Raw genomic sequence first — 24,127 nt, 5'->3', positions numbered from 1 at the left:
ACTAGTGTATAAAAAAAGTCATATCAATGAAGTTATGTGTTTTTGAATCATTGGTTGTGTAATCTGTTTGGTAATTAAATCTATTATTTTTAATTTATCTGGACTTGCTTCAATCAAATAACCAATTATACTAAAAAATGTTTTTAAATCTGCATGATTCACCGTAGCACGATCACAAGTAGATTCTGGATAAGGCAAATGCGAAAGTTTCTTCAGATCTTGTAATATATTAGAACTGATATAATTTTTTAACAAAGTATTGATTTTAATCTTTAAATGTTTTTGTATAATGAACAATGTCTTTGCCTGAGACTGCGAATTTTGAATATTAAAAATTATCATGCATTGCTGAATGGTGGAGTTAAGCAAATAATAATAACCTGTACGGTTTAATTTTGACATGTATTTAAAACGGGTTCCTGTAGTGTTTATTAGAAAGTTGTGATGGGGATATAACAATTTTCTTACGTTTAAGTCACTGGGTGGAAATAAGAATTGGAATTTTTGTTCTTTTTGTTCTTGCCCCTTTTCTGGTTTTCTGAGTAACCTTTTTTGAATTATGGTTAAATTTTCTACATCTTTAGTAAAATTTCTTTGAAAAAGTCTCTTGTATTTAAAGTTTGATTCAAAATAGAAATGGATATGAGGATCAATTGGATTAGTTATATGTGGATTAGTTAGGATTGATTTGAATTTTGATGTTTTAGTATCAGGAACAAGCGTTGCAGTTACAGTATTTGTACTCAAGTATTTTGTTGTTGTTATTGTTCTTAATGGTTTGGCCTGTAAAAGCCTAAATAGAGTCATTATTATAGAAAGGTCATAAGTGCTATGTTATGAACTGCCGATTTATGTTGCTTATTCATTAGTATTGGGGGAGAGAAAGAGATCAAAAAGAAAAAAAAAAAAAAAAAAAAAAAAAAAAAAAAAAAAATTTTTTTTCCACATGCACATTTTTTAAGAGTTGTGAAATTTAAAATAGATCTTTATACTTTAAAAGAAAAAGTAATCAAGAATAAAATTAAAAAATAGTTAAACAATTTTCTAGACGAGGGGGGAGAAATATATATATATAATCAAAACAACGATAATAATAAAATAATGGCATCTAAATCAGCCAGTAATAACTCCTCTTCCAATAAAAAGAAATCCACATCTTCATCAAATGTAGATAAATTCAAATGCCCAGAAGAATTCATAACTAGACCAACTAAGACTGAACAACAACATCAAGAAATTGAACCAACAATATTAAGCAATATATATTTGCATCCAAAAACCATCAAAGCATTGGAGTTATCAATTAATTCAATATGTTGTATCACAAAAGTTGGAGCATTGGGTGGTGGTATTGCTGGTATTGTTAGCCCACTATGTAATAAGGACGAGGAAGATATTGACTACACGAATATTATTGGAATTCCTAAGCCTTTAAGATCGGTTAGCAATTTATTATTAGGTGATAGAGTTAAGGTCACCAAATTAAGTCAGCAGCCTCTATACTGCGAGAGTGTTACAGTGGCTATTTTAAACAACATTAACGATGCGACTGCTGAAACACATATAAGAAACTACCTGAATAAAGTTGGACTTGTGATGCCGGGTATGTGTTTTAATACTGATAACATAAACTTTATAATTACAGATCTCAACAATAGTACCAACGACTCTGACCTAACAAGTAAAATATCCAATTTATCATTAGAAAATGCGAATAATAAATCGTTTGTTGATTATTTACCATTTTTAGCACCACCTGGTATAGTAAACCCCAAAAAGAAAACGACAATTATAGTGGAGCCACATGTTCATAACGACAAGCATGATACCAAATATAATTTGCCGCAACCTTTAACTTACTCCAACGTTGGTGGGTTATCCAAAGAAATAGAAGTGCTAAGGAATTGTATTAATTTGCCATTAACTAAACCCGAAATATTCCAAGAGTTTGGTGTTTCGGCGCCAAGAGGTGTATTGTTGCACGGTCCGCCAGGCACTGGTAAAACGATGCTATTAAGATGTGTTGCTAATGAAGTTGATGCACATGTTTTAACAATTAACGGGCCTAGCATAGTTTCCAAATATTTAGGTGGCACTGAATCTAAGCTACGTGAAATATTTGAAGAAGCTAGAAAATTCCAACCTTCTATAATTTTCATTGATGAAATTGATTCAATTGCGCCGCAACGGAATAACGATGAAAGTGGAGAATCAGAAAGTAGAGTAGTTGCGTCGCTATTGACTTTAATGGATGGGTTTTCAGGGGGCAGCGGTAGTACAATGGACAAATTGGTTGTGGTTGGTGCAACTAATAGACCCAATTGTATAGACTCTGCTTTGAGGAGACCAGGTAGATTTGACCAAGAAGTGGAAATAGGTATACCTGACGTTGATTCCAGATACGACATTTTACTAAAACAGTTTGATAAAATGACACCGGAGAAAAAAGTAGATATTACCGATGAAGTTATATATGATATAGCTAGTAAAACCCATGGATATGTAGGTGCAGATTTAATTGCTTTATGTAGGGAATCTGTGATGAAAGCTATTCAAAGGACCAAGAGCGATGGAACAGACAACACGACCACATTATCTATCAGAGATATAGAGGATGCTTTATTGGAAATCAGACCATCTGCCATGAGAGAAATTTTTTTAGAGACACCAAAAGTTTATTGGTCAGATATTGGTGGTCAGGAATATTTAAAAACAAAATTACAGGAAATGATTGAATTGCCATTAAAATATTCAGACGTTTTCAATAAAATAGGTGTTAAAGCGCCACGTGGTGTTTTATTATATGGTCCTCCAGGATGTTCTAAAACATTAACAGCCAAAGCTTTGGCGACGGAGAGTGGTATTAATTTCTTGGCAGTCAAAGGACCCGAAGTATTCAATAAGTATGTTGGTGAAAGTGAAAAGGCTATTAGAGAAATATTTAGAAAGGCAAGAGCAGCATCTCCAAGTATTATATTTTTTGATGAAATTGATGCACTTTCACCAAATAGAATGGATGACACTGGATCTGCCACTGCGAATCATGTTCTAACATCATTATTGAATGAAATCGATGGTATCGAAGAATTGAATGGTGTAGTTATAGTTGCAGCTACTAATAAACCGGATCAAATAGACCCAGCCTTGTTAAGACCGGGCAGATTGGACAGACACATATACGTAGGTCCGCCAGATTATGATGCAAGGCTTCAGATTATTAAAAATAACATAAAGAAATTTCAAATGGAGAATGAAGATGTAGTTGCGAGGTTAAGTGACTTGACAGAAGGGTGTTCGGGAGCTGAAATTGTGTTGATGTGCCAAGAGGCTGGTCTTGCTGCTATTATGGAGAATTTAGAGAATACAGAAAGAGTTGAATGGAAACATTTTGAAAAAGCATTGGATAACATGGAGAGAGGCATAACAAAGGAAATGCTAGACTATTATAAAGAATTTTCTAAATAGACTGCAGTTTTATTTCTGTTCTTTTATATCTTTTGTTAGTTTAGTTTATTTGTTCATTGATGGAAATTGTTGCTCAATATAATCAAACATTGTCGTTAAAAGTGATATTGGTAAAAATGACGGCAATGGAGTAATAATAATAATAATAATAATAATAATAATAATATAAACATTATTTTATAATGTATAGTTGTTACCTAAACGTATAAACAATAATAATTCTAATTATAATAACGATAATATTAAGAATAAAAATAAAAGTAAAAATAAACAGGAAGTGCCACATTTTGTACCATTGAATTGCTATATTCTCAATAACATCACTATGAGTACAACGACAACCACCGTTACACCTAGTACAACTACCAACAGTAACAGTCACAAACTTATATTGAAAAAAACCCTCACAGAAGCATTAAATAATATCACTGGCAATACTGGGACTATATTGCTTATTCCACAAAAACATTTAGTCAAGATACTAAATGGGATAATCAAGTATTCTGAATTAACTCAAATTATAAATGTAGAAAAGATAATAACAGAATATATACCTGAAGCTACCAATAATAATATTACGTTATTATACGATATACGATCATTCAAGCCTATAAGTTCTGATATTATTATTGATGCTAATATTAAAAATATAATATATTGTACGTGGGGTGAACATTTGGAGGAAGAACGATTTTTTGTCAGAAAAATTTTTGAAATGCAGGATTCAGGTAGTAGTAATGAAGACGCCAGAATGGAAATGAATTTAATTCCATGGTGCATGCTGCCAATAGAAGTAGATGCGAATGTTTATATTACAGATGCTTGTACCGATATAAGCAATACTACGACCACGATTGCCAGCAATTGTAATGACAATAGCAATAACAATAAAATGGTTGAATTGTACAATTTAGAAAATGGAATATTTCAACTGATTAAAACTTTGGATATTTGGAAAATCAACAAAGTGATATATTCAACAAATAATAATGATGAAAACGACAATGATCGCTTTATGGACCGATTAATTAAGAACTTTAAGAACACGGGTATGTTAAAAAGTAGTACTGTCAGTAGCAATGATGATTTGAATATCATTGTCATTGATCGCAACGTAGATAATTTAACACCACTTTTAACTCAATTAACATATCAAGGTATTATAACGGAAGTAAATGCAAGTGCTACTATTAACACACCAGATAATAATACATTTAATGAGTTAAAATATAAAAATTTTGGGGACATTGGTCCAATATTAAATGACAAATTAGTAGAACTATCCGCCTTAAAAAAAGATATAAAGAATAAAAATACGAGCAGCGGCAGTACTTCTGATTTACATAACATATTATTCAAAAAGTTACCTGATTTGGAAAATTTACAAAAAGATCTGAGTAAAAATGTTGAATTAAGTCACTTATTATTAACAGAATATGAGAAGCAGGGAATAGATGAATTTGTGAATATTGAACAAGATTTACTAATGTCTTTGGGTGCTATTGGTATCAGTGGGTCTGCCAAGAACTCTTCCATGGATTATAAATCATTTAAATTAAAAATTATTAGTTTGTTGCTAATGGGGGGCGGCGATGGCACAAATATTGCTATGTTACCCAGATTGCTAAGATTAATTTATATACATAAACTGTTATATGCTAACAGCAATAACATTGAGGAGTTGATGAACTTGATAGTTGACCATTATGGAGCAGAGACACTAAAAAAAATATCTGTACCAGAATATATTTGTAGTACTGCCATGGATACAACAAATACTTTGAGTGGCAATGGCAACATGCTAAAATTGATGAAGAAATTGGAATATATTCCAAACGTAGAAGACAACAATAATGCAACTGTTAACAATAATACATTATCATATGCATATTGCGGCATAGTACCCATAATTACAAGAATATTACAATATAGTTTAAAATATAGCTGTACCACACCCACCTTGAAACATGTTAGAGATTTGAACAACATTTTAAAGATTAAAGAATGGGGAAATAGTTCCAACAGTGGAAGTAATGGTACTAATCCCACTTTATTGGTTGTTATTATTGGTGGAATAACTTTTAGTGAACTAAGTACAATAAAGAAAGCTTACAATAATGGCACTTTTAATAATTCTAAGCAGAACACCAAACACAACGATAATAATATGATAATAATTTCAAATAATATAATCGATGGGAACAATTTGGTTTTAAAATAATTGGCATGAAGCCATATCCCATCCCAATTTAGTTCACTAGTGACAATATTGTTGTTAAATTTTTTTTTAACTGAATATAAAAATAAAAAAAAAAAGAAAAAGCAAAAACTTAGATATAATAAATAAATAAATAAATGAATGAAATATGATTAAAAACAAAAAAAAAAAAAAAAAATATCTCCTTCTTCTAACTAACTTCTTATACCGAAAAGAAATAATAATTATACCTTATTACTGGGGGGAAAAAGAAAAAAAAATAGAGAAAAATAGACACCGCTTATATTAATTAATTAGTTTCTAGTTGTCAGCTAATTCCTTCTTTTCTGCGGCCAATTTAGCATAAAAAGCTTCTCTCTTGCCGATAATATCTTTGTGATAACCCCACCACCAATAGGAACCCATAACACCACCAATGGAAAAGCCAATAGCAATATCAGCAATAATTCTTTTTTTTAAAGTACCAGTAATTGGAGCAATAGCCATTTTATTTATGTTTATATTCTATATGGATATGTGATTAGTAAAAGTTAAAAATATCTTGTTATGATTTTAATAAACGTTACGAGATCAGTATGTATGTTTGTAGAAAGGGAGAACTTGAAGAAAAAGAAAAAGAGATTGTAATGATAGGCCCTTCTTAGACATTAATATGAGAAAAGATCTAAAGAAAGTTTTAAAAATATTAAAATTACTAGTTATTCTAGTTAAGGTTACAATACATGCCAAATTTATAATACTAAGTTTTGCAAATTACTTGTAAAAAAAAAAAAGAAAAAAAAAAAAAAAAAAAAAAAATAAATAAAGAGGAGAAAATAAAAACAATTGAACCCGGGTAAAAAAGTAAAATGGCTGACCAATCATATTTTGCTAAAAAGAAAAAAGAAAATAAAAAAAAAAAAAAAGTTTTTCTTTCTTGCGTGATTTTCATTATTCAAAACATCACTCTACACGAGTTGAAATACCGTACAACATGATATTATTTTACAAAGTGTTGCACGGAAAAAGACAAAAAAAAAGATTACAAAAACAAAAAAAACAAAACAAGATTTGTCTGTGGTGTTATCTGACTATCCAAAACGGCAGTAATAATCTTGGTAATATCGCTTATACGGAGTCTTTTTTTTTTTATTTTTTTTTATTTTTCTTTTTCTTCTTTATTTGACACCGAGATAAATGCTATTATCTTCTTATTATTTCTGCTGATTCTACAAATATATATTCCTTTTTCTTTTTTTGTTTCATTCCAATTTAAATTTTTATTCCTTCAAGAACCAAGTCCAATAATTCCAATAATTTGAATAATTCAACAGAAGCAAACCAAAATATAATTCGAAATCACCAAAAAAAAAAAAAAATAAAAAATGTTCACTGCTAGAAATTTGATTAGATTAACTGCCAAAAGATCCTTTGCTTCCACCATGAAGACTCAAGGTGTTCACTTCAAAGACGGTGTTTATACAAATATTCCATTCAAGGTTCACAACAGAAAAATCCCATATGCTATCGTTCATTTTTCTTATTTCTTAGTTGGATTTGCTGTTCCATTTATTGCCTCCTATGTTCAATTGAAAAGATCTGGTGCTTTTTAGGATTATGTAAAGCAACTTTTATATGATATGATATAATATAATATTCTGTGTTTGGTTAAAAAAAATTTTTTTTTTCTTTTTTTAATAGTCATCATAAATAAAACTAATATTAAAAGTATATAATAATGATATTTATCGTCTTCTTTTAAATTTCGATGATAGTAAGTGGGATGATGTAGTCGGTGTGGATGAGGGGGAGTTTACCGGATATTTCATAGAAAACCCAGTGTCTAATTGTCTTGCTGCTGTACCAGTATTGGTTTTCATGTATCTTAACATTCCTAAGTTATTAATATTATTATTGTTACTATTTAAACCATTACGACTTGATATTATACTATTATTGTTGTTACTAGGCGTGTGCGTATAATGCATGTAACTATAATCGGTTAAGTTTCTTCTTCTATTAGGTATATTATTATGTCTTGTCGCATACTCCATGTTACCAGTATTATGATTATTAGGTATAATACCTAATTTATTAAACACTCTATTAATATTATTATTATTATTATTATTTGTATCTGCAGTTGTAATGCTGCCACCACGACCAATTTCAATTTCCGATGTATCTTCTACCATATCTGTTGTTTCTCCTATTATATTTTTTGCTACTATCGATGTCGCAGTTCTAGGTCCTGATATAACTCTATGTTTATCTATTTTATAATAATTATTATTACTAGTTGCATCAATATTACCTTCACTTGCTTTTGCTATGGATGCTCGTGATAGGGTAGAATTTTTTTTAACTTTTTTAATAAAAGATTTCATCATTGGATCCACATTATTGTTATTAAACTTTTGAACTCTATTTTTTTCATAATTTTGATTATCTTCTTCTATTAATATAACATTATTATTATTATTGTTACGATTTATTTTCTTTTCCAACATACGAATTTTTTCCTTATATTTCACATGGATGTTATTTATCTCATCTCTAGCTTTAATTAATATTTGTCTTTGTTTACTAACTTTGTCAGTTAATATCTTGTTATAATCATATAGATATTTACATCTATTTTGCAAGATTTTGTTTTGAAACATAGATATGCTATATAAATTCTCCAATTGTAAAGGTAAGGGTTCAAAAAACTTATTGATTTCTTCATCATCATTACTTTTGTCATTTTCTTTTAGATTCAATACAGTTATACCGCGAGCATTACAATAAGGACATATTGTAGTATTTTTATCATAATGTTTTGAACACAAGACATGAGCACAGGAGGTTAGATAAAAAGGTGTATTACTGTTATCTGACATTAATTCGTGGCATACTTGACAATCTATAGGTAATTTGTTATTATTATTTTCATCATTATCGTTAGATGCGTTTGCCATTTTTTTTTTTTTTTTTTTTTTTTTTTTTTAACGTCTTTCCCTCCTTGCTAAAGTTTATTCAGTGTATGTAGTTAAACTTTTAAAGTTGTATATATATTCAAGCCATGATTCTTAGAAATTAAAACAAAAGGTTTGTTGGGGAAAGAAATACTAGAATTAGCCGCCCAAGTGCTGTACTATGGCCCTTAATTAGGGTTAGTGATTATTAAAGAACTGTGGCAGACGGAGGGGGGGAAATCTTTGCCGATACCAATCCCGGATTTCTTTATCCGCATAAAAAAAAAAAAAGAGGGAAATAAGCATTGCGGGTTGATCTACGGTTAAAAAGCTACATTGCTATATATAAAATACAATATTTTAGTATACGAATATATTCAATGACTTTTATATAAATCATTCAATTATTTCTAATATTGTTTATCTTTTTCATATTTATATTTATATATTTTTTTTCTCTTCTTTTTTTCCCCTGTTGCCATTGACTAATTCTTTCGTCCTTATTTTCAATTTATTCATTACTACCAATTTTGTACTTCTGGAATAGGTAAGTAAATATTGTTTTTTTAGGAAAAAAAAAAAAAAACCAGAAAAAAAAAAAAAAAAACCACATCATGTTGAGAACCAGCAGCTTCACCAAAATCTACCAATTTACCAACACTGTTTCTACTGCTAGATACCTAAGTAGTAAAATCAAAGTTAAAACACCATTAGTCGAATTAGATGGTGATGAAATGACAAGAATCATCTGGGATAAGATTAAGCACAAATTAATCTTACCATACTTGGATGTTGATTTGAAATACTACGATTTATCTATCCAATCACGTGACAAAACTAACGATAAAATCACTACTGATGCAGCTAACGCAATCAAGCATTATGGTGTGGGTGTTAAGTGTGCTACAATTACTCCCGACGAAGCCCGTGTCAAGGAATTCAATTTAAAGAAAATGTGGAAGTCTCCAAATGGTACTATTAGAAATATTTTGGGTGGTACTGTTTTCAGAGAACCAATTGTTATTCCAAGGATCCCCAGGTTAATCCCTGGCTGGGAAAAACCAATCATTATTGGTAGACATGCTCACGGTGATCAATATAAGGCCACAGATTTAGTGATTCCCGGTCCAGGCCAATTAGAATTAGTTTATAAGGAAGAGGCCACTGGCAAGGAAGTTAGAACGTTGGTTTATGACTATAAAGATCCTAACGGTGGTGTTGCTTTGGCAATGTACAATACTGATAGTAGTATTAGAGGATTTGCTCATTCTTCTTTCCAAATGGCATTGGGTAAGAAATTGAATTTGTTTTTGGCCACCAAAAATACAATTCTAAAGAAATATGATGGTAGCTTTAAAGATATTTTCCAAGAGATTTATGATGCTGAATACAAAAGCAAGTTCGAAAAAGCTGGTATTTCGTACGAGCATAGATTGATTGATGATATGGTTGCTCAAATGATTAAATCCAAAGGTGGATTTGTCATGGCTTTAAAGAACTATGATGGTGATGTTCAAAGTGACATTGTAGCACAAGGTTTTGGTTCTTTAGGTTTAATGACCTCTATTTTGGTTTGTCCCGATGGGAAGACTTTTGAAAGTGAAGCTGCTCATGGTACTGTTACTAGACATTACAGAAGATACCAAAAGGGCGAAGAGACTAGTACCAATTCAATTGCCTCTATTTTTGCTTGGAGTAGAGGTTTGTTAAAAAGAGGTGAATTGGACAAAACTTCAAAGGTTGTTGAGTTTTCTAAAATCTTGGAAGCTGCTACATTAAATACTGTTCAAGAAGATGGAATTATGACTAAAGATTTAGCCATTGCTTGTGGTAAACATGATAGAAAGAGTTATGTTAACACTGATGAATTTTTAGATGCAGTTGAAAATAGATTAAAGAAAGATATGGATAAGTTTGATTAGAGGATTATATTTATAACAATGGATTGTATCCTTTAATAGTGTTCTTTTCCTTTTTTATTTATATATATATATATATATTTAGCAATTATACTTATATAAATTATCTAAGTAATCCTAATGCTGTGAATAATATAAATAAAAACTTGATTTCCCCTCCTTACTTTAGACATAACTAAAATAATCAGTCAGTATAATAGTATGTTAAATTTTATATTTTCATTTCAAAGTACCAAATATCTATGTACAACAAATAAAATTAATTACTTCTTGTTGAGTTGGTGATATTACTATCATCTAAAAATTCTCTTAAATAATATAACGAGTAATACGTAGATAAGCTTAAAAACAATGCTTTGCCAACAGGTTTTGCCCAAACTCTATAAATCAAAGCATGCGGTGAAACTGGTTGTCGTTGTTGTGAATAAAATCTTTTGAAAACCATTTTTTTTAACCTGAAGTGCATGTATTTTTTTTTTTTTTTTTTTTTTTTTGAAGAAAAGTTGATAAGTTAGATAGAAATTTAAATCGATTCTTAGCTGGATAAAAAAAAAAAAAAAAAAAAAAAAAAAATAAAAATAAAAATAAAAATAAAAATAAAAATAAAAAAAAATTTTTTTAATTAAAACTGAATTTTATTAATGATGAAGCTTTTAAATACCAACAACTTCCAAATTTCTAGGTGCTCTTGGTCCCATTGCGTGTTCATAACTTAAAGGATGAATATTTATCTAACAATACACACATATATATATATATATTTAGATATGAAGCAAAAAGTATGTCTACTATTTAACACTATATACAAGAAGAACACATTTATTAGGAAATATAAAGGGAATATTCATTTTTTTATAGAGCATTGGCCATCAGAAGTGAATTCTTTTTTAATAGCTTTAACAGATTTCCATAGAGTACAAACATCGTCATCGCTAGCCTCACCACAACCTAGCCACCTTATTTTCAAATGCGGATCAACTATGAAAACATAACCAGCATAAACGTTATTTACACCTAATTCTTCTCTTTTACCAAAGGGTAACTGGTTCCTATTACAAATAAAGTACAAGTTTTGCCTTTTAGTGGAGGTAATTAAACGGCGCAAACTGAATAAAGTTAATTTCAACAAGAATGATTTTAAAGAGTTATCAACCATATTGATTTCTACAATTTGGACTTGAGGTGGACAGGACCCATTAAAATTAAAATCGTTATTTATGGCATTTTCATCGTTTAGATAGTCAATTACCACTGGGTTTTTATTATCTTTGGATCTTTTTTGGAAAAATGAAGTAACCATCGACTCACCAACTTTATTACCAGCATACTTTACCACGGTAATTTTCCCCCTCATGGAATCTTCTATATTAGTTATTTCTCCAGTTGATAGTTTGGATCCAACCAAATGGGGGAAATAAAGAGAAAACTTGGCGTTCCAAAAAGATTTTGGAGATAAAAATAATTTACCCTTTGTTTTTCTGAAGGCATACATATCAAAGAATCCACTCTGTTGGAATTCTTTTTCCAACTCTTTTGTTCTTTGACTGGTTTTGCGTTCGTCAAACATGTCCTTAAATGAGTTTCCCTCCTTGTACATTACATTTGGCTTGGGCGGAGTAGATAAGCCTACTGGTTTACTCAATTGAAACTGATTATATTCTTTTGGAGCAGTATTGGCTATTTGTTGGGTTAGTTTTTTAAACAAGAATTGGGATTGTTTAGTATTATGAATATATCTTTTGTTAATCATGATTGTTTTTCTCGGGGGAAAGAGATTTGCTTGATATTATTTATTTATATGTTAAAAGTGTTACTCAAAGATCTTTTTTCTGTTTTGTTTTGTTTTGTTTTGTTATTCACGAAATTAATAAAAAAAAAAATAAAACAGATAAAATTTATAGTTGTTGACGAGGGCGGGTAACACAGACTGTTGCATCCAGAAAAAAAAAAAAAAATGGGTCAATTTTATTGATACTCCAAATAAAACATACGTGCAAATTTTATCTGTATAATTATTTTTTTTTTTTTTTACTATCTTTCAAGATCTCCCAAACTTTATAGACACTGCCTACCTATTCCATGTTCACATAACAATAATTTATAAACAGAATGCCTAATATCGAATCTATTATTAATACAGCACCAGCATTAAATGCTAAGTTTTATACCGATGACATTCAGCCCGTAATTATAACAGGCAATGTGAAAATAAACTTAAAAAAACAAACCACAATTAAAAAAATAACAATATCTTTAAAAGGATTTTCAGCTACTATCTCAAGAGATGAGGTCCAAAGTTTAGAAATGCAAAAATACGCAATGTCCACCATCCCTGTATTTTTTACAAACTATTTAACCCCATCAATCTCTACAATTGCCATGTTGGTTGATGAGAATGACCAAGTTTTCCCCCCTAAAGAAGTTCGATTAAATTCAAAAAGCAGTAAAGGGTATCAGTTACAAGCTGGTCAACATACCTTCCCCTTCAAGTTTACTTTACCAAGCGAACCAAAGTATATGTCTACATCTGCGAGGAACAGCAAGATAGCCCCCAATCTTTCCTATAGCAAATTAATGAAATATTTAGATTATAATGGTTACACCAATAAACTACCCCCATCTTTCAATATCTACATAGGTGAAGAACAAGAGGGCTCTTTGCCTATCCTAAAAATGGATTTTGAAGAATGGTGGTATCAATTTGGTCAGATAAAATATTATGTTAAAGTTGAGGTTGATGTTGGATCAGGTGGTAATTTTTTAAAAGCTATTACCAAAAAAAATCACTACAATCACAAGCTAATAGAGTTTTTGCCTAATCAAAGAAGAATGTATTCCCCAGAAAGTATTAATAATCATATTGACTCCACTAGCGACGAATTCTACAAGGGCAGGCCAAGATTTTTATTCTATTTGAGTGATATATCTGATATTATTTTCCACAAAAGCTTTACGCAATTATCAACAAGGGATTTTTTTGAAGTTTGTAGAATGGATAACATATTTGAAAAAGGTAGATTAGATAACTTTGTTATATTTTTCCAAAATTCGGTACCTTCAAAGGAAATAATCATTGATAACTTTTCTGTTGATTTATTGGAAAGAGTTATTTATCGTTCTGGTAAGAATTCAGACGAAAACTATTCTCTTTTGCACTTGTTCAAATTGAAAAATATAGAATATGTTATAAGTCCACAAGATATCACTTTAATGAAACCTATTAAAGGCAATAATAATAAATGTTGTGAGGATGGAGAAAAGGGGCAACTTTTCTTTGATAACGATAACACCTTTTATGGATTTAAAATACCCATTTTGCAGTTGAATAAATGTTTGAAAGATTACAAATTTAACCAAGATGACCATATACATAAGGGCAATAGACTATACAGTTTTAAATCAAGCCATATTGAACGTAGCTTTAAATTTAGAGTGCATTTGGATTTTATTTATAAAAATAAGACCTATACACATACAATCAATACAGATGAGATAGAAATTAGATGCGAAGAAGGTTTGCCAATATATTTTGGGGATCAGACGATAAATGAAAATGTGGATGGAGAGGGTTTGCCTCAATATAGAGCTTAAGTATCTTTTTTTGCGAGTATTATCATTACTATTTGTAACAGACGATTGGGAATTTAATTTTATAGAATATATCAAAGACAAAAACAAAAACATGTATATATATATATATACGTTATAGATGAAAAGCAAATACATGTATGTGTTGCTAACAATTAAATTTTTAGGGTATCTATTAAACTTTGTTATACTTGTTGAATTATAAAAAACTTTTTAGTATAAAATAAAATAACATATAAATATAAATAAAATAACGATAGTAATTCGATGTCAATTAAAAATGTAATAATAAAAAAAAAAAAAAAAAGTAAAAACTTAATGTATGTATTCAAAACAACAAAATGCAAAATTGATTAACAAAGCAACTGATGGAAAATCTTTTTCAAATAAAAAAAAAAAAAGGGAAAAACTTCAACTATCTCATCCATTATTTTTAAAACAATAAAGCACCAAGAGCTAATAAACCTGCAGCTGCAATGTTACCGGCATTCATAGAAACAGCACCATCGGAATATATATCAGAAATCTCAAGAACAGTACTGGAAGATGCGGTAGAGACTGAGTTAGCACTGGAAGTAAAAGTTGTGGAGATGGCAGCTTCTGTGGAAGTGGCACTAGAGGAAGCAACACTAGAGGAAGCAACACTGGAAGGAGCAACACTAGAGGAGGCAACACTGGAAGGAGCAACACTAGAGGAAGCAGCACTAGAGGAAGCAGCACTAGAGGAAGCAGCACTAGAGGAAGCAGCACTAGAGGAAGCAGCACTAGAGGAAGCAGCACTGGAGGAAGCAGCACTGGAGGAAGCAGCACTAGAGGAAGCAGCACTAGAGGAAGCAGCACTAGAGGAAGCAGCACTAGAGGAAGCAGCACTAGAGGAAGCAGCACTAGAGGAAGCAGCACTAGAGGAAGCAGATGAAACGGAACCGACAGAAAAACCTAAATTAGAACATGAACTTTGGAAGCTGGAATAAGCAGCATCGGCATTACCATTTGGACAAATAGATTTCAAACATGATTGAATAGAACTGCTCTCCTTATCACAAATACAAGAGGCATCATTTAAAGAACTACACTCAGTAGATTGCTTGTTAACTTGAGCAACACAAGCCAACAAACAGGCTGGAGGAGTTGCAACAACAACTTGAGAAGCCATAAAGGCAACGGATAACATGGAAACTAAACCGAATTGCATTTTTTTTCTTTCCTTTTTTCTTTTATTTGTCCTTGTAAAAAAGTTATGATTGGCTTGTTATACTTTTCCAACTCAGTTGTCTTAACTCTTTTTCTTCTTTAAAATATTTACTAGCTGTAAGGAAAAGAATTAGGAGATTTATAACAAAGTAAAATACACTGTAACGAAATGACACTGAAAGGAAATTGGTCAAAATGAAAGGAAAAAAAGTATTGCGGACGACGTTGTTTAAATATATTTTCAAAAAAAGTATTAAAAAAAAAGAAAAAAAAAGATTAAAAGAGAAACAAATTTTTTAAATACAAATAAAAATGAAAATAAAAATAGAAAAAGTGTCTCGCCCTCAAAAAAAACACGCACAACGCTTTTTCAAAAATAGCACACAAGTCACGTGTAGCAGTACCGTGCTGTACATCCCCGCACAAAGATAAGTTATCATGCCTGCGCTTTTATTGTTCTAGAATTCTAATAAAAGTGGGTAAATCTAACTGTCACTTTACACGACACACACAAAATTATTGCTGCTTACAATTCTCTTGTAATTCTGAGTCCAAGTCTTTTAAACTATCTTCATTTAATAACAAAGGATCTACATCCCCTGTGCTACTATCTGTTGCAGTATGCTTATCTGATACTGGCATATCACCCAATTCTTCCAACTGATCTAGATATTCAGTGATGCTCTTCCCATATCTATCATTTGAATAGTCTGGTAATTCATACGTACCAACAATTTTATTCACAATATCAAATTGCTTTTGATAAGTCTCCCATTTATCTTTCGAATCACATGCAGTCTCATCGTTAACTTTCAACCACTCTATAAAGTTATGTTGTAACTCTTTCATAGATGGATATAGCACCTCTTTGGTACACATTTGATCCAACATCTTCAGTAAAGCATTATCCAAATCACTACTCTCACCTCCTTCGTTCTCACTTTTACCAGAACCATCGCCATCATTATCTGGGAGCAATAATTGGGATAGCAATTGTTGTAATACGTCGTCATTAGAAGTTAAGCCAGGTATACTCCGCGTGTTATCATTATTTTTAGGGTTCTCTTTTTGCAGATCCTTTTCCACTTTACTGGTATTTTCTTTTAATCTATCTAACGTATTTGATACAATATCTTTAAAATCGGTAACTTTATCAGTACTATTGCTACTAAAAGTATTACTATCAGGCTTGCCAGATTTGGCACCCTCGTTAGCGTTATTCATCATGCTTAGTATATCTTTAAAATCTTTTAAAGCCTTCTCTTGTTCTTCTTTAGTCTCTTCAGAAGCATTAGCGCTATCATCTTGATTAGCAAGTAATATTTCTTTAAAATCTTTTTCTAATTTTTCGATTACTTCATCATCATTTGTACTATTAGTAGTTTGATCATTCTTTATATTTTCCGTTACAGTCACATCCACTGTCTTTAGACAATCTTTGGAATTATCATGTATAACCTGATTCGTCACCTTAACAGATTCAGTTATAACTTGTTCTTCTTCTTCCGGTTTTAAATGCAAATCCTCATCATTTAAATAACTGTCCAAGTCATCTATATCGCTCATTATTAATTTAATGGACGCAGTAAAGTATGTATGAAGGATTAAAGACTTGTTATATCTGATACGTATATGTTAAAACTACTCTTTTGATTATTTGAAACACAGTTATATATATATATATATATTTCTTTTAAAAAGTAAAAAAAAAAAAAAAAAAAAAAGTGGTGATTTTATGCAATTTTATGCAATTTTTTTCTTTTTTAGGTTAAAAAAAAATTTCATAACAAAATCCGGCAAAAAAAAAAAAAAAAAAATTTAATAATTTGATTAATGTAAATTTTTCTTTTTTTTTTCAATAATAAACAATCGAAATAACTTTCAAAAAAATATAATCACAAAAAACAACAAATAAAATAAAAATAAAAATAAAAAAAATATTCACAACGTTAAATCAAACTTAGATATATAATACAATATCACAAACAATAATAATGAGTAGTTTATGTCTACAACGTTTACAAGAAGAAAGAAAAAAATGGCGTAAAGATCACCCATTTGGATTTTGGGCCAAACCTACCAAAAACTCAGATGGCTCCTTAAATATGCAACGATGGGATGCAGGTATTCCAGGAAAAGAAAATACGATATGGGGACAAGGTTGTTTTCCAATAACTATAGAATATCCAAATGATTATCCAAGTAAACCGCCGAAAGTTAAATTTCCCGCTGGGTTTTATCATCCGAATGTCTATCCCAGCGGCACCATATGTTTAAGCATTTTAAATGAAAGTCAAGATTGGAGACCAGCTATCACTTTAAAACAAATAGTTTTGGGTATTCAAAGTTTACTAGAAAATCCAAATCCAAATTCTCCTGCTCAGGAACCAGCTTGGAGAGCTTTTAGTAGAAATATTAAAGAATACGAAACTAAAGTTTTGGAACAAGCAAGAAAATATCCTAAATAGCGATATATGTCTTTATTATAATTCAAATACGAATGCACTAGCATCGTTGTATACATTTAGATACTATATATATATATATATATAACTCTTAATTATTATCTCCCTCATTTTTTTTATATCTAACAAAACTGTTCAAAATGTCCAAAGTATTGGTACAAGCAGTTTTTAAACCCGGATCCTTATTTTTGTCAACAAGCTTAAAGATATTTTGAATTCGCTTGCTGATAACAGATTCCAAAAATAATAATCTATCCTTTTCTACAAAATTGACTGAATCATATTCATAACTAGCATCTCCATAAATATCAAATATACTATTTAACAAATCAATAATTAGTATTGGCTCGGTTTCCAAACTACCCAATAATTCATTAATGAAAAAATCTCCAATAATAGTATTATATTCGGTATTAACCTTACCCAAGCATGCTAAGCATCCTATTAACCTTTGTTTCAATTCGATACTACTAGAATCACCTTTAGTACTACATTTATCTTCAGTTGAATTAGTTTTATACAGAGTTATTAACGAAGTGGCCAACGTTAATGGTTCGGGTATCTCTCTTAACACAAGCAAAGTGTTGGATTTCAATAAAGCCCACAAACATCCATATTTAGCAACCTCAAACCCATCTTCATCAATATTCCCAGCATTGCCGTTTAAATCTTGTAATAAATTTTTCCAAATTGAAGAGTCAGGCAAATCAAAAACTCCGTTTTCTGACAAATTCAATAATACCCACAAATAATTATTCCAACATATTAAAATTCTAGTTTTCAGCCCAGTCAATATGGAACTAGTAGCACTTTCAAACCCAGTGTAAAGTTTGTGCAAGAAAGCAGGTAGCGAATTAATAAATTGTGAAAATATATCACTAGTATTAATGTTGGTGGGATTCTCCTCTAGCTGAGAACCAAGTATCTCTAAAATGGCGGTGATTACATCCATGCCTAATTCGATGGCTTGAACCTTTACCGTAGTGGACTCTCTTTTCTTGCTCAATTCTTTAATCTTGGAACCAATGTTTGAATCTGATGATGAGGGGATTTCTTCGTTTAATAATTTTAAATCGGATTGTAACATGGTGATGTCGATTTTATTATTAATTATAGAACACACGTTGTTGCTTATTTTACAAGCTTGATCTAATGTTATTCTTAAATCTAAAAGCTGCAAATGAAGACCTTCGATCAAAACACAGGTTAATTCATTATAGTGACTATTATCATTCTTGTGTTCAATCATTTGTTCAATAAATTGCGAAAGGTATTCGTTTTTACCTAACAAATCGATGAAATCGAGAGATTCTGAACTAAAACTATAGAGTAAATCTAAAATACTGTTAAACAAATTGATAGGGATCTTCAAATTTAAAGCATTATTAGTGCTGACGCCATAACTCAATATCTTGGTAATATTTTGAAAAATAAGTTCTAATTTATCACTATTGATAATATCTTGAAAAAACTGTTCATTCCCGTTAGATAAAGCCACAATCAAACTTATTAAATTATCAGCATAAGCAAATACTAGCCTAATGCTTTCACTCTTTAAATTGTTATTATTTGAAGTATTATTTTCTAAAAAGTTTATACTTTGCTCGACTTTAGACAACCCATTTTTTATAGTGATCCAAACATCTAATCGATATAAGTAGGTACAGACATCATAACCTTCTTCGATGCATAAATTTCTTAACAAACCCATAGAATCAACTACTATTTCCGTATTAGAATCATTTATCAGCTTGGCCATTATTATATTTATTATTTTTTGTTTTAAAAACAATTGTCTCCAATGAGGATCTTCACACAATAAAGAAATGCTAGACAATGCCATTGTTTTTTCATTAGGAACAACACTCTGCAAATTTTGTAGTAATGGCATGATTTTGGCCAATTGTTTGGCTTCATTTTCTTTATTGTTGTTTTCTAAAGGAGATGCCAATTTTCTAGCATTTCTGGATCTTTTCTTTGATCTACCCATCTTAGGTTGTTATGGGAGCTATTGTGTTTTTTATTAGAGAACGATGTCAAAAAGAGAGAGAAAAAAAAAGAGATCAAAAAAAATGGAAAGAATTTAATTACAGAAGGGAACAGATATATAAAAGAGTAAAAAGTTTAAGGAACCAGTCGCAATAATATAAGACACACAAGAAAAAGACTTTTCTTAAGGAAAATAAAAAAAAAAAAAGAAAAAAAGTTAAGCTGGAAATGTGTTTGTTCGACATTCTATTTTTTTTTTTTTTTTTTTTTTTAATATGACGAGATGAAAAAGAAAAAGAAAAAGAAAAAGAAAAAGAAAAAAAAAAAAAAAAGAAAAGTGCAATTAATCCAAACCGAATTCACAATAAATGCAAGCCAAGTAATTAACTGCACAGAAATTTGAAATATAATATATACATGTATGTGCTACACCACTTTTGTTAACAAAAAAGATCTTAATATCTTATGTAAATAACTAATTCCATGTCTAGTTATATACACTGTACTGTATTTATTTTTTATTTTGTTGTTGAAATTGTTCTTCCTTAAAAACACGTTCTTTGTTTCTTTCTTCGCTAACCCTAGTCAGTTCATCTTTAATATTCATCATATTCTTCGGAACTAATGGATTACCTGAATCATCATATAATGGAACTTCAATATCAGTTCTTAAATTGCCATCCTTTTTCAATTGATCAATAACAATTGGTTCAAAAAATTTGGTACCAGTATAAATACCTGCAATAAATATAACACCCAATACTGTTAAATCAAAACTTTTTAATCTACCCATTTTTAATGCTTATATTGCCATATGTTGTTGGTTTTTCTTATACTTTGATAGACATTATTTCACAAGAAATGTTTAAAAAAAGGGTAAAGTTTCTGTTGGCTGGGTGGGAAGAAGATTGAATACGAAAGCTTTTCTTAAACAAAATTGAAAAAAAAAAAATAAAATAAAAAAAAACAGCAAAACCGGGTAAAAATATACGATCTTTGACCCTTTTTTTTTTTTTTTTTTTTTTTTTCAATTTGCTTCCTATAAAAATAGAAAATTTTTATTATTGTAACGAAATTCTTCTTTTGGTTTTCCTCAATTCACACTTTTAGATACAACAACAAGCTTGCCAAACATCAGAACTTATACAACTGAACATCTATGCTTATTAAGAAGATCAGCACGGCAATTCCTAAACAAATGCCGTACAAAATATTGGAATCTAATTTTTTAAAATCTGATATAGATGATAGATCTTATAGATATATTCAACTACCAAATAAATTAAGGTGTTTGGTTATACAAGATACTACCACAGACAAATCAGCTGCTTCCATGGATGTCCACATTGGTTCTTTCCAAGACCCTGACGAATTGCCAGGTCTAGCTCATTTTTGTGAACATCTATTATTTATGGGATCTGAAAAATTTCCCGATGAAAATGAGTACAGCAAATTTTTAAATAAACACGGTGGTGATTCTAATGCGTATACTAGCTCTATGAATACCAATTACTATTTCCAAGTTAACCATGATCATTTAAAAGGTGCTTTGGATAGATTTTCCGGATTTTTTTCATGCCCATTGTTTAATAATGACAGCACCGCAAAGGAAATAAACGCAGTTGATAGTGAAAACAAAAAAAATTTGCAAAATGATACGTGGAGACTATTTCAACTTGAAAAAACTCTAACAAATCCTAAACATCCCTATCATAAATTTTCTACGGGGAATTTACAAACATTGGATAAAATTCCTGTCCAGAATGGGATTGATGTTAGACAAGAATTGTTGAAGTTTCACAATAAATATTATTCTGCTAATTTAATGAAATTATGTGTCTTGGGTAGAGAAGATTTGGATACTTTGAGTGACTGGTGTTACGAGCTTTTCCAAAATATTAGTAACAAAGACTTGGAGGTCCCACATGATAATTACGATTTTGATTTATTTATCCCTGAATTCTTACAAAAAATTATTTACGTTAAACCTGTAAAAGATTTGAAAAAATTAGAAATAATGTTTAAAGCTCCAGATGTTGATCAATTATGGGAACTCAAACCACAACATTATTTCAGTCATTTGATTGGCCACGAGGGCGAAGGTTCGTTATTGTCATATTTAAAGGAAAAAGCTTGGGCACATAATTTGAGTTGTGGTGGGCACACTATTTCTCCAGATAATGGGTCTTTGTCTATACACATTGATTTGACTCCAAAAGGTATTGAAAACTATGAAAAAGTTGTCGAAGCTTGTTTCCAGTATATAGAAATGATGAAACACAGTGGTATCCCTAAAAAATGGATTTTTGAAGAGTTACAAGATATAGAATACGCATCTTTTAAATTCAAACAAAAAACCAGACCATCTTCTACTGTATCACATTTATCCAAGTCTTTAGAAAAGGATAGTTATATCCCACCTAACAAGATATTGGCCACAAATTTGTTGGATAAATATGATGCCGATGAAATTGAAAATTATTTGTCCTACTTAACCGTAGAAAACTCTAGGATAGTTTTAATTTCTCGCCATGTCAAGACGAATTTAGTAGAAAAATGGTACGGCACTCAATATGCTGTCGTACCTTATTCTGACGATTTCATCGACACTTTAGAAAATTTACCCGAAAACCATAGTTTACATTTGCCAAGAAAAAACCCTTATATCACCACGAATTTCCATGTTGATCCAATTCCAGAGGGCATCGAACCTTTAAAGGCACCATATCTATTGCAATCTAATGCAGCCACAAAATTATGGTTTAAAAAGGATGATAGATTTGGTGTTCCCAGGGGTTATGTTATCCATATGCTAACGTTGCCCTTCACTTATTGTACTTTGAAAAACAATGTGTTGACATCTCTTTTTTGTAATTTGGTGAATGATCATCTAAATTCAACCATTATCTACGATGCCAGCATTGCTGACCTAACCATTAATTTATCGAAAACTAATTCTGGGCTAACAATCACATTTTATGGTTATAACGAAAAGGCTCAAAAATTAATTTTGCAATTTTTGTTAGGTGTTAAAAATTTTGAGAGTACTTTTGACAGATTTAAAGTCTTTAAACAAAAATTAATCCAAAATTTTGAGAACTCTTTATATAATGTTCCATATCAACAAATTTCTTCCATTTGGTCAAATCTTATCCACGAACGTAGCTATTTAATCAATGATAAGTTAAAGGCGCTGGCAGAAATAGAATTTGAAGATTTGAAATTGTTTGAAAAACTAATTTTCAAAGAGATATTTGTCGAAACAATTGTGCACGGTAATTTCAATGCCTCTGAATCAATTGAAATTAATTCGCAGATATTAGAAGTTCTTGACGGTTCTTCTCTACAAAAATTGGAAGAAGGGTTACAAAGATCTATTGTTATCAACGATAAATATAGATTTATAAAAGGACTGGCTGATAAGGAAAATATTAACTCCTGTATCCAATACACTGTTCAGATTAGTGAAAATGTTGGCGACGGCATTTTGAATGACCTTGATTTTACTGCTCAAGAGGAAACAGGTGCTCTAATGGAACTTTTTACACAAATTATCCATGAGCCTTGTTTTAACCAACTACGTACTATTGAACAGTTGGGTTATGTTGTTTTCAGTGGGACGCTTTCTCCAACCTCGCCATATTACTTCCTAAGGATTTTAGTTCAAAGTGAATATACTTCCAACTATGTTGAATCTCGTATTTATCATTTTATTAAACATACAATACATGAAGTTTTAAATAAAATGACAGTTGAGGACTTCGAAGCTATTAAGAGGGGTGTTATTGGTACTTTATCCCAGAAATTTAAAAATTTAGGCGAAGAAACATCAAGATTTAATAATGCAATTTCAAGTGGCGATTTGAATTTTGAGAAAAACGAACGTCGTGCCAGAATCGTTGCAACCATCACATTGGAAAATATTAAAGCTTTTTACAACAATTGTATTTTGAAAAATGATGAAAAATTAATTATTCATTTGAAATCTAAAAAAAATGGTAAATCAGGAGAACATTCCATCATCCTTGAAGATTGTGTGAAAATTCAAGATGTTCAAGAATTCAAACTGAATATGCCATTGGGCTCCTTGCCAAAACCAATTAAAAAGATTAAAGTAGTTGAACCCAAATTGTGAGAATTAACATTTGCATTTTTAGCTTGTAACTCTTTTTGTTTATTCTGTATGAATATAAGTTTTTCTTTTTTTTTTTTTTTTTTTTTTTTTAAGTAGCTTTTGATTGTCTCTATTTTTTCATATTTTTTTCTTTTACAAAGAGTTTAAGTTTTCGTAAAAATAAAATTATAAAATGTTGTAACTTCTTTCGACATTCCTGGACTATCATTCAAAGTCTCTGG

General features: G+C 30.4%; 16 protein-coding genes across 16 annotated transcripts; 7 read left to right on the top strand and 9 right to left on the bottom strand.

Moving 5' to 3' along the window:
• Positions 1-18: 18 nt before the first annotated feature.
• Positions 19-807, bottom strand: SCDLUD_004265 (uncharacterized protein; the record flags this gene model as incomplete). The annotated part of the gene is made up of 1 exon (XM_046078992.1): positions 19-807. The coding sequence occupies one exon, from the start codon at positions 805-807 to the stop codon at positions 19-21; it is 789 nt and encodes a 262-aa protein (XP_045933882.1).
• Positions 808-1,101: 294 nt separating this feature from the next.
• On the top strand, positions 1,102-3,465 carry AFG2 (AAA family ATPase AFG2; the record flags this gene model as incomplete). The annotated part of the gene is made up of 1 exon (XM_046078993.1): positions 1,102-3,465. The coding sequence occupies one exon, from the start codon at positions 1,102-1,104 to the stop codon at positions 3,463-3,465; it is 2,364 nt and encodes a 787-aa protein (XP_045933881.1).
• Positions 3,466-3,790: 325 nt separating this feature from the next.
• Positions 3,791-5,686, top strand: VPS33 (tethering complex ATP-binding subunit VPS33; the record flags this gene model as incomplete). The annotated part of the gene is made up of 1 exon (XM_046078994.1): positions 3,791-5,686. One exon carries the CDS (start codon positions 3,791-3,793, stop codon positions 5,684-5,686), a length of 1,896 nt encoding a protein of 631 aa, XP_045933880.1.
• A 297-nt stretch (positions 5,687-5,983) lies between these two features.
• On the bottom strand, positions 5,984-6,658 carry COX9 (cytochrome c oxidase subunit VIIa; the record flags this gene model as incomplete). Its single annotated transcript, XM_046078995.1, has 2 exons — positions 5,984-6,187; positions 6,635-6,658. 2 exons carry the CDS (start codon positions 6,656-6,658, stop codon positions 5,984-5,986), a joined length of 228 nt encoding a protein of 75 aa, XP_045933879.1.
• A 389-nt stretch (positions 6,659-7,047) lies between these two features.
• Positions 7,048-7,275, top strand: COX8 (cytochrome c oxidase subunit VIII; the record flags this gene model as incomplete). The annotated part of the gene is made up of 1 exon (XM_046078996.1): positions 7,048-7,275. One exon carries the CDS (start codon positions 7,048-7,050, stop codon positions 7,273-7,275), a length of 228 nt encoding a protein of 75 aa, XP_045933878.1.
• A 132-nt stretch (positions 7,276-7,407) lies between these two features.
• Positions 7,408-8,622, bottom strand: CST9 (SUMO ligase CST9; the record flags this gene model as incomplete). The annotated part of the gene is made up of 1 exon (XM_046078997.1): positions 7,408-8,622. One exon carries the CDS (start codon positions 8,620-8,622, stop codon positions 7,408-7,410), a length of 1,215 nt encoding a protein of 404 aa, XP_045933877.1.
• A 611-nt stretch (positions 8,623-9,233) lies between these two features.
• On the top strand, positions 9,234-10,541 carry IDP1 (isocitrate dehydrogenase (NADP(+)) IDP1; the record flags this gene model as incomplete). The annotated part of the gene is made up of 1 exon (XM_046078998.1): positions 9,234-10,541. One exon carries the CDS (start codon positions 9,234-9,236, stop codon positions 10,539-10,541), a length of 1,308 nt encoding a protein of 435 aa, XP_045933876.1.
• Positions 10,542-10,797: 256 nt separating this feature from the next.
• SCDLUD_004258 (uncharacterized protein) lies at positions 10,798-11,004 on the bottom strand (the record flags this gene model as incomplete). Its single annotated transcript, XM_046076940.1, has 1 exon — positions 10,798-11,004. One exon carries the CDS (start codon positions 11,002-11,004, stop codon positions 10,798-10,800), a length of 207 nt encoding a protein of 68 aa, XP_045933875.1.
• A 378-nt stretch (positions 11,005-11,382) lies between these two features.
• ATP10 (Atp10p) lies at positions 11,383-12,288 on the bottom strand (the record flags this gene model as incomplete). Its single annotated transcript, XM_046078999.1, has 1 exon — positions 11,383-12,288. One exon carries the CDS (start codon positions 12,286-12,288, stop codon positions 11,383-11,385), a length of 906 nt encoding a protein of 301 aa, XP_045933874.1.
• A 359-nt stretch (positions 12,289-12,647) lies between these two features.
• On the top strand, positions 12,648-14,129 carry ART10 (Art10p; the record flags this gene model as incomplete). Its single annotated transcript, XM_046079000.1, has 1 exon — positions 12,648-14,129. The coding sequence occupies one exon, from the start codon at positions 12,648-12,650 to the stop codon at positions 14,127-14,129; it is 1,482 nt and encodes a 493-aa protein (XP_045933873.1).
• Positions 14,130-14,559: 430 nt separating this feature from the next.
• CCW14 (Ccw14p) lies at positions 14,560-15,318 on the bottom strand (the record flags this gene model as incomplete). Its single annotated transcript, XM_046079001.1, has 1 exon — positions 14,560-15,318. The coding sequence occupies one exon, from the start codon at positions 15,316-15,318 to the stop codon at positions 14,560-14,562; it is 759 nt and encodes a 252-aa protein (XP_045933872.1).
• Positions 15,319-15,833: 515 nt separating this feature from the next.
• PEX19 (Pex19p) lies at positions 15,834-16,883 on the bottom strand (the record flags this gene model as incomplete). The annotated part of the gene is made up of 1 exon (XM_046079002.1): positions 15,834-16,883. The coding sequence occupies one exon, from the start codon at positions 16,881-16,883 to the stop codon at positions 15,834-15,836; it is 1,050 nt and encodes a 349-aa protein (XP_045933871.1).
• Positions 16,884-17,311: 428 nt separating this feature from the next.
• Positions 17,312-17,785, top strand: UBC9 (E2 SUMO-conjugating protein UBC9; the record flags this gene model as incomplete). Its single annotated transcript, XM_046079003.1, has 1 exon — positions 17,312-17,785. The coding sequence occupies one exon, from the start codon at positions 17,312-17,314 to the stop codon at positions 17,783-17,785; it is 474 nt and encodes a 157-aa protein (XP_045933870.1).
• An 88-nt stretch (positions 17,786-17,873) lies between these two features.
• SYO1 (Syo1p) lies at positions 17,874-19,772 on the bottom strand (the record flags this gene model as incomplete). Its single annotated transcript, XM_046079004.1, has 1 exon — positions 17,874-19,772. The coding sequence occupies one exon, from the start codon at positions 19,770-19,772 to the stop codon at positions 17,874-17,876; it is 1,899 nt and encodes a 632-aa protein (XP_045933869.1).
• Positions 19,773-20,282: 510 nt separating this feature from the next.
• Positions 20,283-20,564, bottom strand: ECM19 (Ecm19p; the record flags this gene model as incomplete). The annotated part of the gene is made up of 1 exon (XM_046079005.1): positions 20,283-20,564. One exon carries the CDS (start codon positions 20,562-20,564, stop codon positions 20,283-20,285), a length of 282 nt encoding a protein of 93 aa, XP_045933868.1.
• A 366-nt stretch (positions 20,565-20,930) lies between these two features.
• STE23 (metalloendopeptidase) lies at positions 20,931-23,906 on the top strand (the record flags this gene model as incomplete). Its single annotated transcript, XM_046079006.1, has 1 exon — positions 20,931-23,906. One exon carries the CDS (start codon positions 20,931-20,933, stop codon positions 23,904-23,906), a length of 2,976 nt encoding a protein of 991 aa, XP_045933867.1.
• Positions 23,907-24,127: the final 221 nt, after the last annotated feature.

This window comes from Saccharomycodes ludwigii, chromosome V, assembly GCF_020623625.1.
Source record: "Saccharomycodes ludwigii strain NBRC 1722 chromosome V, whole genome shotgun sequence".
In the NCBI taxonomy this organism is placed as follows: Eukaryota; Fungi; Ascomycota; class Saccharomycetes; order Saccharomycodales; family Saccharomycodaceae; genus Saccharomycodes; species Saccharomycodes ludwigii.
Note: the sequence above shows the minus strand (reverse complement) of the source record. Positions and strands in the feature narration are given on the sequence as shown.